The 19,949-nt window shown below is 43.3% G+C and overlaps 2 protein-coding genes across 2 annotated transcripts; one reads left to right on the plus strand and one right to left on the minus strand.

Annotated features, from left to right (window-relative positions):
• Positions 1-95: 95 nt before the first annotated feature.
• On the minus strand, positions 96-494 carry LOC311054788 (large ribosomal subunit protein mL52-like; the record flags this gene model as incomplete). Its single annotated transcript, XM_084070792.1, has 1 exon — positions 96-494. The coding sequence occupies one exon, from the start codon at positions 492-494 to the stop codon at positions 96-98; it is 399 nt and encodes a 132-aa protein (XP_083926918.1).
• Positions 495-9,269: 8,775 nt separating this feature from the next.
• LOC311055608 (perforin-1-like) lies at positions 9,270-19,643 on the plus strand. The gene is made up of 8 exons (XM_084071860.1): positions 9,270-9,334; positions 12,151-12,403; positions 14,036-14,077; positions 14,533-14,625; positions 15,566-15,702; positions 15,893-16,385; positions 16,556-16,929; positions 19,311-19,643. The coding sequence occupies exons 2-8, from the start codon at positions 12,158-12,160 to the stop codon at positions 19,519-19,521; spliced, it is 1,596 nt and encodes a 531-aa protein (XP_083927986.1). The 5' UTR covers positions 9,270-9,334; positions 12,151-12,157; the 3' UTR covers positions 19,522-19,643.
• Positions 19,644-19,949: the final 306 nt, after the last annotated feature.

The raw sequence follows: 19,949 nt of genomic DNA on the forward strand, positions 1-19,949 counted from the left end.
TACAGTACATACACACACATACTTAAAACACGGAAACACAACATAAGACCATATTGTATTCATAAGAACCATCACAATGTTCATAATTGACAGTTCTACTGGTCAGACTTCTTCAGCAATAAACGTCCTTTAGGTTTGAGCAGAAGAGACATCTTGTGCTCCTCCATGTGTTTGGCCTCTTCTTGTCTTCTAGCACACGCTTCTATCCCTCCATCCATTTCTGTGCTCAGCATCACTATACGTCTGGATAACTCCTCACTCTCTTGTCTCCGTCTCTGTTGTCCCTTCATTGGAGGTGCTGGTCTCCCATCTGCAAATGACCAATCAGGAAGATCTGTCAGAGGTCCATACCGGGAACCATTTAGAGCGAGTCCATGTTCCTTTCTCCATTTGGTTCCAGCTTGTACTGCACATGTTGTGCTGATGGACCTGCTACAGATGGACCTGCTACAGAGGTGAAGAGCTGAAGAGCACGTCTTCACGGGCGCCGCCATGTTGTCTGCGTCTCTTTTTAAGATTTTTAAGTATTTCCAGTCAGTGAACTATGAATGAACTATTTAATTGATGAGTGCTCGCATGTCAACATGTCCCTTCGCATGTCAACATGTCCCCTTTTATGCCCATATATGGAGATCCCTGATGTCATCAGTCAATGCCCATATATGGTATACCCATACTGTATATGGGCGTATCGGTTGGATCGGTTGTTCTGGACAACTGGATCTCCATATATGCCTATATTATGGACATATCGGTCGGATCTGAGCTTCTGGACAACCCCCAGTAACGTGCGTAAGTCGGTCGGAGAGTTTTCGAGATATGTGAACTACAGTACAGACGGACGACGACGTACATGTTGCTATGGTGCGCAGTTATCCTATATTAAAATTGGCTTAAGGGACCTCTGACCATGTCACCATGACTCAGCCATAACCATATAAGGAGTTCCCAATGCAGCTACGCCCAAATATGGAGTGTGTTGTCTAACCTCAATGTGTCGTCATGGCATCAGGTGCAAACAAATCAGTCAGCTCCATATATGGGCATAAAAGGGGGTATGCCCATATATGTGCATAAAAGGGACATGGACTGACAGATACAGAGCTCTCCATATATGGGCATATCAGCATGCCCATATATGGGCAAATGCAAATGACATCAGGGATCTACATATATGGTCATAAAAGGGATAAGGAGGACTGACAGATACAGAGATCTCCATCAGTCGGATCGGCCGTGTAACGTAGGTGTGAGGGCCGCGTAGCAGCCAGAACTCTAGATGTGAGCGTTGTGTAGCGGCCTCTAGTATAGCCTAGATCAACTATTCCCATCCTATCCCACAGGTCTCACAGGTCTCAATCATGTAATTGTTTGTGCATCTTCTTGCTCCCTTGAGGATGAACCCTACTGATATTTTTGATCCCATGGTCTTTGCTCTAGAGCAGTTATTCTCAAACTTTCCTTTTCAAGTTATGGCCCTATACATTAGGGCCACTCTGAATGTATGTACAAGTGGAACCAAATGGACCCGTAAGCGTTCCACTTGTACACTCCCAGAGTTACTAATCATTTAGCTGGGGACCCACTAGAACCACATCAAGGACCCCTGGGGGTCCCTGGACCCCACTTTGAGAACCACTGCTCTAGATCCACACACTCTAGGCCAGATGTACCACTTCTGCACAATATATCTCTGATTATCATAGACAGATTGCCATGAAACTTGCAGAACACGTTCATCAATAAGCTGAGTTACCTCATGACCTTTCCTCTAGCGCCCCCTTCAGACCAAAATATCAACTTTGCACGCAAGATAACTCAAAATGGGCATAATTCTAAATAAACCCTACAGGTTTTGGTGACCTCTTGGCCTTTCCTCTAGTGACAACCTTGGACCAAAATGAGGTAATTTATTGTAAGTAAGGGCTGAGTGAGCCTTGTGGCTCATATGGCAGGATCCTATCTTCTGTTTCTGTAGTACAATTGATGTACAATTACACCCCCTGGACATGATGCTAGTATGTGGACTTACCCCCAATCCAACCCTTGATGCTGAGTGGCAAGCAGGGAGGCTTATTGGGTCCCATTTTTATAGTCTTTGATATGATCCGGCTGACGGCTGTAGCCTGGTTCCAGACCACCTCCCAGTCTCAGGGCACTGATACTCTAACCACAAGGCCACTGTGGCTTTTGCTGTTCTTTACAATGTGTCAATATTCAATGTACTGTACCTGTGGTGGTGGGGTGTGATTTGAGCTCTGCTGTGGGTGGAGATGGGAGGAGTGGCTCATGGGAGCAGTGCAAGGGTTTATCTCTATTTAGTAGAGCCCTGGACTTGGGTGTGGGCCTTCCACACAGACTCACGCACTAAAAAGACTGACGAGAGCTGGAAGTGCAGTGTAACATCTGAACCAAATCTGTGCGGCAGGCAACGTTCCCAGCACGGCTGGGTCTGGGCTTTATTTTAGCACTGACAGTATTTATGTTCATTTTCAACTGAGTGTCTGCGGGAGGCCAATAAATGTCAATTTAACCTGCATCCAGTCTATGTAGCAGACTGTGCTACAATACCCATATTGTCGCTGTCGGGCTGAAACCAACTGTCTCTGTTTTTCAACTTTTTTTCTTTTCTTTAATAAATCATTGCTAATGAAAAGTATTAAAAAGCGCTTCTGACTAAACCTCCCAACTCCATTGGCTCCTCAAACTTTCGGTCAAACTACCCAACTCCAACACAGGGTTTAACTTTGTCATTCTAATCAATGATGGACAAAACACATATCTCTACTTTAATGGTCAAAAACACTTAACTCCACTTCACTTGAGATGCATTTGGATAAGTATAAGGACACATTCAAGTATCTGACAATGTATAAAGTCACCATAACAACTTTGATGAGGCAGTGTTGTTTTAAAAGCTTTTTTTTTTTTTCGATTCCTGAAAAGTTAATATTTTGGACATAGTTGGTTTCTGCAAGTACAACATTTTGAAAACAGAGTTTAAACAGAAGTTAAACAATATAGAAAATTAATGATAATGATTTATTGATAAGCCCTAATACTTTTTACTGTTTAACCCATTAAAAAGCCTGTCAGCAGGACCTACTGCAGTACCAGGTCCACAATTTTGAGCGTGACTCGAATAATGTCCTATATATCAGACAGCCTATTATTCCGACGTCCCGTAACCCCCAAGTTACACTGCATGCCACACAGGTTACTGGTTACACTTCATGCCACACAGGTTACTGGTTACATTGCGTGCTACACAGGTTACACTGTTGTTGCAGTTATAATGTTACATTATAAAGCACATTTGAATGGCCAGACAGACAAAAAAAAAAAAACGTTAAATGCAGTCCATTTATCATATAATAATAATCATTTTTCAGTGGAAATATTCATACATTTGCTTCTAGTCTGCAGTTTTAGTGTTGTCACAAATAAATATGTTTTTCAATACATACAATATTTGCAACATATTTGCTGCACTGTTGATACTGTTCCAGCCATGCCTCTTTCTACGTACAGTATCTTCTTGTTTCTGCATAGTGGACACACACACACACACACACACACACACACACACACACACACACACACACACACACACACACACACACACACACACACACACACACACACACACACACACACACACACACACACACACACACACACACACACACACACACACACAGCCAGAGAGACACTTTTACTGCTAGCACGATTTACAGTATATCTAGCGTGAGAACCAGTAGATATGATACTGTTTCACAAATTTCAACATAAAGTAACTGCTCACTTCTCTCTTATTTTATCTTTTTGTAATCAGTTTCCTCCCATTATGTAAAAAAAAAGGCAAGTAGTGTCAAAATATGAGATCGTTTCATAAGCCGTGTGTAGTACAATACTGGTTTTTGAAACAGACCATTGGGGTCTTGCCCTATAGATTATCATGCTGGGGCCCTTTAATTTGTATTTATTTTATTGTATTTATTTGTATTTATTTTTTTGATTGACAGATGAGCTGAGGGAACATAAGGCTGAGGGAGCATAGGGTCTAATTGGGGAACATAGGACCTCATTTGGATGAAAAAATAATTGTTAGGTATTGAGGGAACATACAGTGTGTGTGTGTGTGTGTGTGTGTGTGTGTGTGTGTGTGTGTGTGTGTGTGTGTGTGTGCGCGCGCGTGCGTGCGTGCGTGCGTGAGTGTGTGTGTGTGTGTGTTTTTCAGATTTAATGGATTAACACACACAAAACCTTTCTGGTCCTTCAGCAGTTCTTTGGGCTGGTTAGGCGGCTGCAGTTATGATTTGACCCAAAAAAAATTGCAACAAAGGTTTCTCAATGGTTTATTGTAGTATCAGGTGTACTTAATAACATATCAAAAGTTTACCAAAATCGGACCACTACAAAGGTCCGATTTTCAAAAAGGCCGCCGCCAGATCCTTAAAATACCATTACTCCTTCATTATTCATCCTAGACAAGTAATTTGTGTTGCCTAACCCCATGTTTTGGTGATCTTGGATCTAATTAGCATAATATAAATTATAGTCAAGTAATTACAAGTATACAATTATAAAGCAATTGGTTATAAGCATGGTTATAAGCATATTTAACAATGTAATTGGACATTTCTCCCTTTTCTACGTGCCATAATGCCCAGGATTGGTGAATTCATCACCTATACATGTAATTCACATTCTGTTGAAGCTTTCAGGAGATTTCTTTTGATAACAATAAGGAATAAATTCATTATTATTGGGTGGTACCACCCCCCCCCCCCCAGATGATTAGCTTAACGTGCATCATTGTTTTCCCACTCAACAGTAAACAAACCAACATACCGTATAAGTGTATACAGTGTATCTGCACATTTCTAAAGTGACAACTTAATCACTCTTAAGACCTTTTTAATAGCAAATTGGCCAATTTCTCAAATATTACAGCGGAGAGAAATGGCCCCTTATAGACCATATTCACACGGCGGCCATATTGCCATTAAGTCAATGAAATGCCACCCCAGTTGCCACCCCGGTTGCCAGAGCAACGCAATGTTAAATTCCAAAATGGCCACCGTGTGAATATGGACTATGGGCCTGGAGAGGATGTGCAAGACAGTACAGAGCTATCACAACATGTATCTAGTGTCTGCTGTCTTGGGTGTCTAGGCAGGGGTGGTGGAGGAGTGTGGTGCGGAGAGGGTTCAGATTTGCTTTTCACAGACATCTTATTCCTGAGATTGTAGTAGTTGTGTGGGTTTTTTGTGCAAAATTCATTTCACGTGTCTTTTATTTTGTGATTGGTACTGCTATAGCAATAACCTTGAACTTTGATCTTTTTTTCTGGATAATTTTAACATCAAGAAGGCATAGGAGACAGCTCATGACGCCCTGGGCTCCAGTCTCCCATAGAATCCCGATCTAACCGGTCTCCACGCTGTGTCCCTGCTGCTATCCAACAAACAAGCATTGCTTTCTGTATACACCTAATGGTCAGACTATTTGTTTTGTTCTGGAGAGGGGAAAGGACGCTCTGAGCCATAATGATAAGTCACTGGAGGCCCCTGGGAATATTAATGGTCAGCCACCAACCAGACACCGACTCTCCTGTGAGCCAGTCCGACATAGGGACACCCGTGTCTGCCTGACACACAGTCATGCACCACATGGTCTTACAACCACCACTATGGGGGGTCCCTCCTCACTAACTATGACCACTCACGAGTGCCCATCTCGGGCATAGGAGCCAGCAGGGCCGGACTGGGACCAAAATGCAGCCCTGGCATTTTGGTCCAGACCGCCCTGAGCACTTGCCCTGAGCTCCCAAGTGCCCCACTATAGCTTTAACATGTCTGAGCCAACTGTTGGAGGTTTTGCACCTCGGACATGGGGGAGAGGAGAAGGTCAGGGTCCAGGGAGCAATCCAGTGACCCCCCACTCCCCATACTCCCACTCCACCTGAGGGGAACCCTAGGCCCTCTAAACTCTACACCAGGCCCCCTTTTACCTCCTCACACAACCCTACCCCGCATACTCCCCTCTGTCTAGGCCCCCAGTAGAGACATGGGTTTTGACAGCTTTTCACTAACCTCCGTAGCCACCCCCACCCCTCTCTACTCACTCACACTGATTGCCTTCCTAATGTGTTAAAAAGTTCTTCAAAAATCTATTTATTGTTTTTCAAAATCTTGTGTCTACAAGATGACACTTTGATTCACATTTGATCCACAGATCCAAAACCTTTCAATATTGCATGCAATACTATATCAACTGACAATATTCTCTTTCTCTGCCATGCACCTTCTGAATGACAAAATTGACAAAAATGAAAATTGTGACTTGTGTTTTAAGGATATCTTGAAGACTTGTTCCAGTAAAAAAATATATAACTATTTTATTGCATAATTAGTTTAGTTAACTTGAAACGGGTGACCATTTCAGAGGGTTTTAATAGAGTCACAAACAAAATATTGTATTTCACAATTATCTAATTGTATCTCTGCAATTTGGACAATTCCAGTGGATTTCTAGGCCCCCAAAACATAGGGTAAGACACAAAAAGTACTTGTCTAGGATAAATAATGAAGGAGTTAGGTTATTTTAAAGATGTTTTGGACATCTTGGACGCCATCTTGAAAATAACACCTTTCCAGTGCTCAAACTTTGGTAAACTTTTAGTATGTTATTAAGGACACCTAATACTGTAAGAAACAGCTGAAAAACGTTTTGTTGCAATTTGTTTTGGGTTAGGTGCTTTTTTTCCAAAACTGCAGCCGCCTAGGTTGAGATGCTACATAGCAACACTGCCTTAAAAAGAACCTGCTAATCCCATGTATGGTTCTGTAGAAGTTCTTCAGTTGAGTTTATAATGGTTCTATATACGAGCACCATTACGTGGTCATGCTTATGTTCCCTCAGCCTTATGTTCCCTCAGCCCTGTTACCTTGTTACGGCCCTATGTGGCCTCATTTTGTGTTTTTAACCCTCTGAGTGTTTTCAGTGCCCTATTTGGTAATTGAGGGTGGAGTGGAAATTGGAGGAGTGGCATGGTGTCTGGAGACACACCTGGGCTTCATCCTCAATCAGCCCAGCCAGCATAAAATCCTGGGAGAAGCTCCACTCCAGTCCTTTTTACCATCCGTCACCATGTGCTGCTGAACCCTTTTTGTGTAGCTACTGTAGCATCTAGTTGTGCTTTTTCTGAGTCTGTAGGCTGTGTGCAAAACCTTAATGCTTGGTGCTTAAGGTAACTTTAATACTTAGTGTTTAGAGTACAGACCAGGGAAGCATGGTAGGGGTGTGCTGCCATCTCCTTTAAACCTTTTTTTGAACATGTTTATATTTAGTCAGGGAGTGTAGACTGTCATTTTTGTTTTGGTTGGTGTAGTTTAGTTTGATTCCTTTTCAGGTAGGGTGGAGTGTTTTGTTTGTTGTTTTGGCCTTGGCCACCCTGAAGTTTAACGCTTTCCCTATTTATATTGACTTTTTGATGCAGTTTCTGTAACCACAACTTCACTCAGTAATAAATGTACAACTTTTTCGTTACTTGTGTTTGTGGTGCTTTATATGTTACTCCTTAGACTCTAGACTCCATATAAGGTCGTAACATACCTCAATACCATTTTTTTCTCCATACAAATTAGACCCTCACTCCCAATTTTCCGCCGTAATCTGAAGACACCTCTTCAGACTCCATTTTAGCCTGTAGCACTTGACTCAGCCTTGACGACCATGCAGTCTTATGCAGAGGCTAAAATGTAATTTCCTATAGTTTATATAGTTTCAATGTACAGATCATTTATTTGTTTGATATTGTACTGTCTAGACTGAGGCTAGGTTCTTTGTTGACCTATGATCCAATAACTGAGGCACTACACTGTCTCTATGCATTCGATGTATGTGTTTAACTTGCTTATTGTCTCCGCCAGGCCGAAAGGCATGGCGAGAGAGTATGTTTTACCCTCCGTCCGTGTGTCCGTCCGTGTGTCCGTCCGTCCGTGTGTCCGTCCGTGTGTTACCAGCTAATCTCCGGCACCGTTGGCCCGTTCGCTGCGAAACTTTGCACACACACTCCCTGGATGCCAATTCAGAACCTCTGCCTCAAATTTTTCACATGGGCCTGTTATAGCGCCACCAGGAGGCCAATTTGTGCAAAACCCATTTTTTCACATTACTCCTACAGTTTTTAACCAAACGTCATGCAAATCGGTACACAGTATCTCTATAGTCATGTGATCAACCCTGATCTGTCCGATTTCCCATATTCCATCCTCATTGGTTAAGGTTGGCTTCCAAAGTTTGCAGGATTGGTCCGTTTTGAACAAACTGCCTCAAACTATGCACGCAGCATGCGATTTCCGTGAAATTTCACACGCACATTCCCACTAGGCCGAGGAAGAAATGCCACCCTTTTCACATTGGCATGTTATAGCGCCACCAGCAGGTCTAATTTAGCAAAACACATTTTTGGAACAAAATGCCTCAAATCAGGAATGCAGTGTCTGATTGCAGTGAAAGACCTAAGAATAAATGGCACCATTTTCACATTGGCCTATTATAGCGCCACCAGGAGGCCAGAATAACGTACCTGACCTGGCGGAGACCTGTGCTCCGAGGAGCACTTTTTCTAGTTGTAAATCGTTCTGGATTAAGAGTCTGCTCAATACCTAAATTGTAGGTCTGTTTTGCAAACCATACAGTGTGGTACTGCACAGGCTTATGAAACTGCTTTTTTCACTTTATGGAAAAAAACTGAAGATACCAACTTCATGTCATGGATGGACTTGAAACAAAAGTCAGCCTGGAAATATTAATTACAGCGGCCCTCATATTTGTAATTAAAGAAATAATAATAATAATCAGATAAATACAAATTAAAGGGCCCCATGATGATCTATATGGCAAGATGAAGATAGAGATGTTTTACAAACCAGTATTGTACTGCACATATGGCTTATGAAGCTATCTCATATTTTGACTACTTTTTTACATTATTGGAGGAACAGGAAACTGATTACAGAGAAGTGAGCATACAGAAGTGGTCAATTTCATCATCAACTTTGTGTTGTAATTTGTGAACCAGTAGATCATATCTACTGGTTCTTCTCACACTTGATATACTGTAAATGGTGCTAAATAGCAGTAAAGTGGTTCTCTGGTTGTGTGTGTGTGTGTGTGTGTGCATGAGAGAGAGCCCCTCCTTTTCATACAGTATATATAGGCTGCCGTCTTCAGGTCTTTATCTCCAGTGGATTCTCCATCAACAGACTGTCACCTCCCTGATCTCTGTCAGACGCAACACCATCAGTGGAGACAACCGCTCTAGGTGAGTCACAATGAGTTAAGTCTGAGTTAAAGCCTCAGTAACTAACTTTTTTTTTTATGAATAAAATGTAATTTTGTCCTATCTGTATGGTATGGTAGGGTTTGTTAATACAATATAACTTATACAATTGGGGTGGTTCTATTGTGTCTCCCTGCACTTCTATTGAGACATTTAGATCGTGTCAAAGGTCACATCTCACCTAGGACACAGGATCTGACACCAATTCTTACCTGATGGTCAAGATTCAATTACTCCCCTGAGCAAGCAGGCAGGCTCTATTAGCTCAATGGTAAAAATGTCACTTGCGCAGGAAACCGGGTTCAAATGTGGGGTAGAAGAGGAAAGTTACATAGTGCAGCTTTATTCAGATCTGCAAGCTCGTATAAGGCTCGAGCTTGTACATCTGCTAGATTTTTACATCATTCTTGTCCTATGAGGGTCCCTGGCACAACACCCTATCAGATGGGGGTCCGAGGCCAAATACATATCAATTTGGGGGTCCTTGACATGAAAAAAGTTTGAGAACCACTGATCTACAGTACACGATTTATTGCTGCAGTTGTAAGCAGTCATTCTGTTGTGTAATCAGACTAGTAGGTCGCAGCTCAGCACTGATTTATTTTTTTAACTCAGTGGTTTTTATCTGCTATTTTTGTGAACCAACACTGTTCTAAACCACTGCTCTAAATCCTAAGAGTTTTCTGAAAAACTTTTGCTGTATATATATCTAAAATCAAAAAATGACACAGATTTAAAGGGTTAACACACACAAAACCTTTCAGGTCCTTCAGTAGTTCTTTGGGGTGGTTGAGATGCAACATAGCAACACTGCCTTACAAAGAACCTGCTAATCCCATGTATGGTTCTGTAGAAGTTCTTCAGTTGAGTTTATAATGGTTCTATATACGAGCACCATTACGTGGTCATGGTAAAAAATATATAGCGCTTTTATCCAAAGCGCTTTACATTGATTGTGCCATTCACCCATTCACACACACATTCATACATACACCGATGGCGGAGGAAACCATGCAAGGCACCAACCTGCTCATCGGGAGCAACTAGGGGTTCAGCGTCTTGCTCAAGGACACTTCGACACTAACTCTGGGGGAGCGCCCTAGCCCGGGATCGAATTGGGAACCTTGCGGTTTCCAGTTCACTCTACCCGGCCACTCTACCTCTGAGCCATTGCCACCCCACGTCATGCTTATGTTCCCTCAGTTTTATTTTCCCTCAGCCCTATGTTACCTCAATACCCTTTTTTTCTCCATATAAATTAGACCCTCACTCCCAATATTCCGCCGTAATCTGAAGACACCTCTTCCGACTCCATTTTAGCCTGTAGCACTTGACCCAGCCTTGACGACCATGCAGTCTTATGCAGAGGCTAAAATAAAATGTCCCATAGTTTGTAAAGTTTCAATGTACAGATAATTTATTTGTTTGATATTGTACTGTCTAGACTGATGCTAGGTTCTTTGTTGACCTATGATCCTATTACTGAGGCACTACACTGTCTCTATGCATTCGATGTATGTGTTTAACTTGCTTATTGTAAATCGTTCTGGATTAAGAGCGTCTGCTAAATGCCTAAATTGTAAATTGTAATTGTAGGTCTGTTTTGCAAACCATACAGTGTGGTACTGCACAGGCTTATGAAACTGCTTTTTTCACTTTATGGGAAAAAACTGAAGACACCAACTTCATGTCATGGATGGACTTGAAACAAAAGTCAGCCTGGGAATATTAATTACAGCGGCCCTCATATTTGTAATTAAAGAAATAATAATAATAATAATCAGATAAATACAATACAATAAATACAAATGAAAGGGCCCCAGCATGATAATCTATAGGGCAAGACCCCTATATGGTCTGTTTTACAAACCAGTATTGTACTGCACATATGGCTTATGAAGCTATCTCATATTTTGACACTACTTGCCTTTTTTTTTACATTATGGGAGGAAACTGATTACAGAAAGATAAATTCAGAGAGAAGTGAGCAGTTACAGAAGTGGTCAATTTCATCATCAACTTTGTGTTGTAATTTGTGGACCAGTAGATCATATCTCATATCTCACACTAGATATACTGTAAATGGTGCTAAATAGCAGTAAAAGTGGTTCTCTGGCTGTGTGTGCGTGTGCGTGGCGTGCGCACGTGCGCGTGTCCACTATGCAGAAACAAGAACATACGTAGAAGGAGGCATGGCTGGTACTGTATCAATAGTGCAGCAAATGTGTTGCAAATATTCAGATGTATTGAAAAACGTATATATTTGTGACAACACTAAAACTGCACTTTTCCACTGAAAAAAATATACATTCATATTCTTTTTATGATTATTATTATATGATAAATGGTCTGAATTGAAAGTGTTGTTTTGTCTGTCTGGCCATTCAAATGTGCTTTATAATGTAACATTATAACTGCAGCAACAGTGTAACCTGTGTGGCATGCAGTGTAACTTGGGGGTTGCGGGGCACTTTTAATAACACACAGCAGCAGAAGGAAATGGACACATATCAGACATGTGGTTGTGAACTGTGGTTTACAATATAGGACATTATCGGAGTCACACTCCAAAAGTGTGGACTTGTGTACTGCAGTAGGTTCTGCTGACAGGCTTTTAATGCCTTAATTTAATGCTTAATGCTTAGGGCTTATCAATTAAAACAAACCTGGACCCCCCCAGGACCTCTGGGGGTCCTTGTGGGGGGTTCCACTTTGATAACCACTGCATTAGAGGTCAATCCTTTGACCTTGATTTGTAAACTTCCTCTTTTCCATTTTTGTCTGTCATTTTTGTTCAGCTTAACAATGCACGGCCCCCATCGCCCCCTCCTCCTCCTCCTCTTCCTCCCTTCATCTCTGGGCTGCCATACATCAGGCTCGCTGGCAGAGTGTCAGAAGGCTGAGTTTGTCCCGGGTCACAGCCTGGTCGGGGAGGGCTTCGACGTGGTCAAGTGGAAGACCAGCGGGGCCAGCGTGGTCGACGTCCGCACCTTCATGGCGGGAGGAAACACGGGCAACTGTACCATCTGTCACAACCGGCTGCTCAACAAGGTTACCTTATACTGACTTCACCATCCATTGACACCATTGACCATTGACACAAATAGGCCACAGCCTACATCCGCAGTGGTGGACAGTAACAAAGTACATTTCATTGCTGTCGGGCAGAAGCCTCCTATCTCCATATTTTAACTTTGTAACTTTTTTCCCCCGTAAATGACCTTCTTGATAATACTACAGCGTCACATGAAATCATCTAAATTAGCAGATCCACAAGCTCAAAACGCGGACGCTTTTTGAGCCTTGCATCCTGAAAAGTCACAGTTTTGGACATATGAGATTTTCACCGAGACGAAATACAGTTAGCCTACATCTCAGAATCAGAATCAGAATCAGGTTTATTGTCACATCACGTTTACAAGGTAAAAAAGTGGGTGAAATTCGTTTTTTTACATCATTCCCATCGCAACGTTAATTTCCATAGAAAGAAGAGGGGGGGAGGAGGAGAAGAAGAAGAGGGGTGGGGGGTAAGTGGGAAGGAGATCAAACAAGAGAACAGCAGAAAGGCCAAACAAGTTATCTACATATTTACAAAAGTACCTGAGATAAGAAACAAACTAAGGTGCCTGAGCATAGCAGCAATGTATGTTTACTGTGCATGATATACTTATGGACGTTAAGGTGCTTAGAGAAAAAAAGAGCACAATAAAAAAGACAAAAAGTCAGTGCGTTATACATGGGATTAAGGTGCAAAAGGTCAGTGCGTGTCCCTGAAGGTGGACTGACCCTGGTATAATCCGCAAGTAGCTCCATGAGGGAGAGCAGCAAAAAAGTCATTGTATGTACCTGGTGTAGTCCACAGGTGTGTCCGAGGGGGAGCTACAAAGTATACATTTACTTGTTGTGCTTAGGTAAAAACAAATCTGTACTTTACTTGAGTATTTGTATTTTTGGATATTTTCACTCCACTACATTGTAAAGACAAATATTGTACTTTTGACAACATTATGAAGTATATTATGAATTAACCTCTCAAGTCCTATTTCAAATGTAGAGAAAATAACAGACCTACAAGCTCACAACGTGTCGCATGATATATGTTTAACATTTCTGGAAAATCCTCAATTAAAAAATAAAATAAAGTAAATTGTTTCATTATTATAAAAAAGAAAATGTCCTTTGTAATTTGTACTTTTGAATACTTTATGCGAGTCAAAATTTGACTGAGCAACTTTCACTATCACATTGTTCAGCAATATTTGACCAGGAGTGATACTTTGACTCAGAATCAGAATAAGAATCAGCTTTATTGTAACATCACAGGTTTACAGAAGTAAAACAGTGGGTGAAATACTCAATCACTGGGTTCAAGTACTTTGTCCACCACTGAAGGAAGGTCACATACTGACTTGTTTCATTTGTTTTAATTTTACCACGGTAGGATGACATTTTTTGATACGATGTTCCAAAATAGGTCAAAACAAATTTGCCAACTCTGACTGATCTCAACTTTATGTGACCGAGTCCCAGAGCTTACAGCGGGAGCGGGAGGTCACATCTCAACACCTCAATCCTGATTCTCTGAGCTGGTTTTGTCTGTAATTAATTAGCAACTGTTCCTTTTCTCTCTTGTCCGTCACTCCCACCACCTGCATCTTGTCTCAACTCTCCCTTTTCAAACAGGCTCAGAAGCTCCCGGTATCCGTCCTGGACTGGCGCATCAAGGTCAGTGGCCAGAACTCATTTTTGTATCTTTCTTTATGGGGGTTGAATTACAGTACTGTATATAAAGGCTTTTAATCTCTGTCTGTCTGTCTGTCTGACACGTTGTGACCTCCATATTTTAACTTTTTGTGTTTTTTTCTTAACTTAATGCCCTGCTTGATCATACCACAGGAAAAAAAAATCAAAAATAGCAGATCGACAAGCTCAAGCTTGTCGATCTGCTATTTTGGCTACTTTTGCATTGGAATCTCCTGAAAAGTAACAGTTGTGGACATATTTCCACCCAACAGAGACGTCATGTTTTTATCTCAGGACATACCAGACATGTTGTAACTGTTGTTTTAATTTCAGTCAAAATGAAAATGTTACTTAAGTAAAAAATGTGATGACTTTTTCCACCACTGGGGTTAACGTATGAAAAGTGAAGTATGACCTGTGGTCCTGTGTGGTTTCAGAGGCGTTGCAGAAACCATCTGAGCAGTAAGCTCTATGAATCCAGCCAGTCTGTCCTGAAGGATACCAGTGAATCTATGGATTCCAACTGGGAGGTTAGTCTGATGTCTCTGTACAATTATTGGTGATCTTGAACTGTCTTCACTTTTCTTCTGATATCTATTTGTCTGATGTCAACATTTAACATTGGCAACCATTGTTTAAAATCAACAATAATCCTGAAGGGTGCGGCTACACTGAACTTTAATTCTGCCAATGCGGACGGAATCTACCAATGTTTTTCAATGGGAATGGAGTGTTTTTTTGCATAAATCCTCGAATGGCAACAAACCGCTCCGTTTCCATTTAAAAGCATAGGCAGAATCAAAGTTTGGTGCGTGACTGGCTGCACCCTAACCCATTTAGACCTGAGGCCAGTTTTAAAAACACCTTCTAAATCCTAACCTAAGTTTTCTGAAAAACTACATTTTGTAAAGAAAAAAAAGAAAAAAAAAAGTTTCATGTTGCTATAGCAACATCTAAAATAACACAGATTGAAAGGTATAAGAATGTATAGGTTTACCAGGTCTAAATGAGTTAAAGCTGCAATCTGGGATTCATTTTAATGAATAAAATTGTGTTATTTTAACCAGTACATATGGTCGGGTACAGCATGGTAACATACAGTAACTAGCACTTCTGCAGTGGTTCGAGGCGGTCTCCTACTGTTCCATTGATGCATGTCAACCCTGGTCAGTTAGGACAATGTCGATGTCAGTTGACTGTGACAGCGGCTCAGGCCTGGAATTTCATAATTTTTATGGGCAAGGCCTTTGGTGCCATGGCCTTCATGGCCTCCATGAAATTCCTGCCCTGGATGGACAGATGGTGCATCTACTTGTCTAGCCATCTTTGTTGTAGTTGGGACAACAAAAGGAAAGCTGTTCTTTCCTTTGACTATAGGGCCTCTGGTCATCTCAACAGTACATAAACCTGCTGCATTACCATTCTACTACTAATGCTACTAATGTGAGAATCATTGTTTTCATGAATAAGTTTGGCCTTGGATTGAAGGGCATTGGTGGTTTCACTCTCGCGGGAGCGCACTCCACGGCCTCAAGGTTTGCCCACCAACACTCTAAACAGGACAAGTTCTCCTTTGCCTCCCATGAGATCAAATGCCAGTACTACACGTGAGTATGCTACTAATAATGTAAAAGTTCAACACGTTTCATTGACTTTATACTGAAGTCATTATTTTGTCAATATCTGTATTAAAACAGGAGTCTCTTTTTATCAGTTGCCAGATAGTTGAACGTGAAATTATTTCATTTTCCAAATGTCACTTTGTTTAGTAACCGCTGTGTCCTCTCTGATCCACAGCTTTCGTCTCCAGTCAGATCCACCGCTGAGCAAAGACTTCAAGAAGGCACTGCTGCAGCTCCGCTCCACCTGCCACCATGACAACGCCTTCCGTCTCTTAATCTCTGTCTACGGCACCCACTTCATCCGCCTGGTTCACCTTGGGGGTAAAGTGCACTCCACAACCGCTATCCGCACCTGTCAGTCGGCCATGCAGGGCCTCGAATCCACTGCAGTCAAAGACTGTCTGGCCAGTGAGGCCAGGGGGACCATAAAGGGAGTCGATGTCAGCCTTAAGGCCGGGTTCTGCGCAGATCAGAGCAAGAAGCTGAATTCGGCCAAGAGCTTCAGCGACTCCTTCGCGGACCGGGTCACTGAGGTTCTGGGTGGAGACGGGGAGGTTGGTGACCTCCTTTTCAACCCGGATGGAAGAGAGGGCTACAAGTCCTGGCTCAAGTCCCTTAAGACCGTCCCAGGAGTGGTGTCCTACCGACTAAGACCCCTGCACTTTCTGGTGAGAGAATGGAAGTCTTTTTTGTAGGAGGATAATAGATGGGTGAAGTCAAATTTTATCTTTCATCATTTAGATGTAATCATTTATCCTTTGAAGTGGTGTTCTCTAAATACCATAGGACAAAAAGTTTTCAGAAAATAACCCGTCATCCTTGTCATCGTATACTGTAGGTCAGGGACAACCCCACTCTGAAGTCCAACCTGCAAGCCGCCATCAGAGATTACATCATATCCAGCGCTGAGCCACTGCGTTGCTCCTCCAGCTGCTCTGTCGGCCGCCGGGGAAAGAACTGCGCTTGCCACTGCAGTGCACAAGATATGGTGAACACTGACTGCTGCCCCATGAAGCCTGGTGTGGCCCAGTTGAGTGTGACGGTGGTCAGCGGCTCGGGCCTTTACGGAGACATGTATTCCGAGACGGACGGCTACGTTGAGGTGTTCTACGGCCAACAGCGGGTGGGTCAAACGAGGGTGATCGCTGACAACAACAACCCGCGCTGGTACAAAACTTTCGACATCGGAGAGGTGTACCTAACAAGCCGCACGTGAGTCTGGGAGAAAACTTGATATGAAAAGATACAGTACAGTATATTGGGGAAATTGAGACAAAATCTAAAAGTGTAAGATTACATTACATTACATTACAGTCATTTAGCAGACGCTTTTATCCAAAGCGACTTACAATAAGTGTATTCAACATAGGTAGGGAACGAAAACTACTAATCACCAGAAGTTTTAAGTACATTTCCTGCAAAAACAAGCAACCAAGAGTATACCTAGCGCTAAGGTAAAAGTGCAATATATCAGCTACCTACTTTCTTAAACAGATGAGACAAAAATGGCAAAATCAAATGAGCACGAGCTAAAACAAATAAGTGTATCGACTAAACAAGATCCAATAAAACAATACAAAAATAAAACAAGAGTTCGTACAACTAGTTAACAACAAGTAGGCCAGGCAAAGAGGAAGGATAGTGTTTCCTGAAGAGGTGGGTTTTCAGCCTGCGGCGAAAGATGGGCAGTGACTCTGCTGTCCTGACATCAGTGGGAAGTTCATTCCACCACTGTGGGGCCAGAACAGAAAAAAGTTGTGACCGTGTCGATCGACCAGAAGGACCGTTGAGTGGCGAGGGAGTCAGTCGCCCCGAGGTGGCAGACCGGAGTGGTCGGGCAGGGGTGTGGGCATTGACCAAAACTCGGAGGTAAGAAGGAGCTGTTCCTTTCACTGCTCTATAGGCTAGCACCAGGGTTTTAAACTGAATGCGAGCTGCTACGGGGAGCCAGTGCAGAGAACGGAGAAGGATAGTTGTGTGGGAGAACTTGGGGCGGTTGAACACCAGACGAGCCGCAGCTTTCTGAACAAGCTCCAGAGGTCTGATGGCTGATGCCGGAGCACCAGCAAGGAGGGAGTTGCAGTAGTCCAGGCGGGAGATGACAAGAGCCTGGATGAGCACCTGGGCTGTTTTCTCCGTGAGGAAGGGGCGAATCCTCCTGATGTTGTAGAGGAGGAATCTGCAGGACCGTGTCACTGATGCGATGTTAGCCGAGAACGACAGTTGATCGTCCAGGGTCACACCCAGATTCTTCGCAGTCCGAGTTGACGTCACCACAGCATTCTCAATGGTGATGGCCATGTCTCGGTGAGGACAGCCCTTCCCCGGGATGAACATCAGCTCGGTCTTGTCCAGGTTGAGCTTCAGGTGGTTCGTCGACATCCACTCCGAGATGTCAGCCAGACAAGCAGCAATGCGTGCCTCCACTTGTGTGTCAGAGGGGGGGAATGAGAGGATCAGCTGGGTGTCATCGGCATAGCAGTGGTAGGAAAAGCCATGGGAGTGGATGACAGCACCAAGAGATGTAGTGTAGAGAGAGAAAAGAAGAGGACCCAGAACCGAGCCTTGGGGAACCCCAGTAGTGAGCCTGTGTGGTTCTGACACAGACCCTCTCAGCATCACCTGGTAGGAGCGACCCGTCAGGTAGGATGCAAACAGGGAGAGTGCAGAGCCTGAGACACCCATCCCCTCGAGGGTGGAGAGGAGGATCTGGTGGTTCACTGTGTCGAACGCTGCAGACATGTCCAGGAGTATCAGGACTGAGGAGAGAGAGTTCGCTCTAGCGGCATGGAGCGACTCCGTCACTGCCAGGAGGGCAGTCTCTGTCGAGTGACCCACTTTGAAGCCCGACTGGTTGGAGTCCAGGAGGTTGTTCTGGTGGAGGTAGGAAGACAGTTGTTTAAAGACAGCACGTTCGAGAGTTTTAGATAGGAAGGATAGAAGGGAAACCGGTCTGTAGTTCTTGATCTCAGAGGGGTCAAGTGTGGGTTTCTTCAGGAGGGGGGTGACTCTGGCAGTCTTGAAAGCAGAGGGAAAGTAGCCAGACGTCAGAGAGGTGTTAATAAGGTGGGTTAAGAAGGGAAGGAGTTCAGGTGCAGAGGACTCTAGCAGAGGGGATGGGACTGGGTCCAGGGAGCATGAGGTGGGGCGACTAGAGGTAACAAGGAGAAGGACCTCTTTAGAGGAGAGGGGAGAGAAGTGGGATAGAGAGGGTGGGGGAGAGGGAGGAGGAGTAGATGAAGATAGGGAGGGAGGGGTGGAAGGCAGACAGGTGTGGGTAGTGCGCAGGGCATCAGCCGGGGGAGGAGTGAAGGAGGATCGGATATCGTTCACCTTCTTGTCAAAGAAGTTGGCGAAGTCGTCAGGGAGGAGGGAGGAGGAGGGCGGAGGGGGTGGTGGTTGCAGGAGAGAGGAGAAAGTTTCAAATAGTTTTTTAGGGTTGGAAGCAGAAGCCTGAATTTTAGTGCAGAAGAAAGCAGCTTTAGCAGCAGATAGAGAGGAGGAAAAAGTAGAAAGGAGATAATAAAACATGCTGTGTTTCTATCAGTGAGGGTTGAAAATGACGTCCTAACCCTGCTCACTGTCTCTCCCAGCCGGCTGCGTTTCAAGGTTTGGGACCACGACGTAGCAGTGAAAGACGACCTTCTCGGCAAGGGATCTGTCAGACCCACCCGAGGTCCGAACGTTCCCAAGAGGATCGGACTGAAGCGTGGTCTTCTGACTGTGAGGATGAGTGCGACGTGCGGTCCACACCTTCAGGGGAGACGATGTGAGAAGTATGCTGCCTCTCCTGACATCAAATGATAAAATTGCTGCCATGGAATTGCTTCATAGATGCAAATGATGTGCTTATGATTAATGTGCTTGCCTATAATGAATAAAAAGCAAGTCTTTTGCACACCTACAAAGGTCTGCAAAAAAGGCTAAAAGAGGCTTAAAGATAACCTGATTGCTATTCCCATTAAAACCTTTTAATTGCATTTGAAGACGGTGTGCAGGAGTTTTTTCTTTCAGTTTCTTGCCTATAATGACAAACAACAGCAGTTACTTTTTGTGCTTTACAATTGACAGGTCATGACTAGGTTTTGATTTTGTGACAAAGAAAATGTAAACAATAATAAAACACACACTTCTATGTGTGCCACACACATGACGGGACTTTCAGCACTTTCACCCTGGTGCCCCTATTTTTTGACCGTCATTAATAATAATAGTTGTCTAACTTCAATGTG

This window comes from Gymnoscopelus microlampas, assembly GCF_963454915.1.
Source record: "Gymnoscopelus microlampas genome assembly, chromosome: 11".
Classification (NCBI taxonomy): domain Eukaryota; kingdom Metazoa; phylum Chordata; class Actinopteri; order Myctophiformes; family Myctophidae; genus Gymnoscopelus; species Gymnoscopelus microlampas.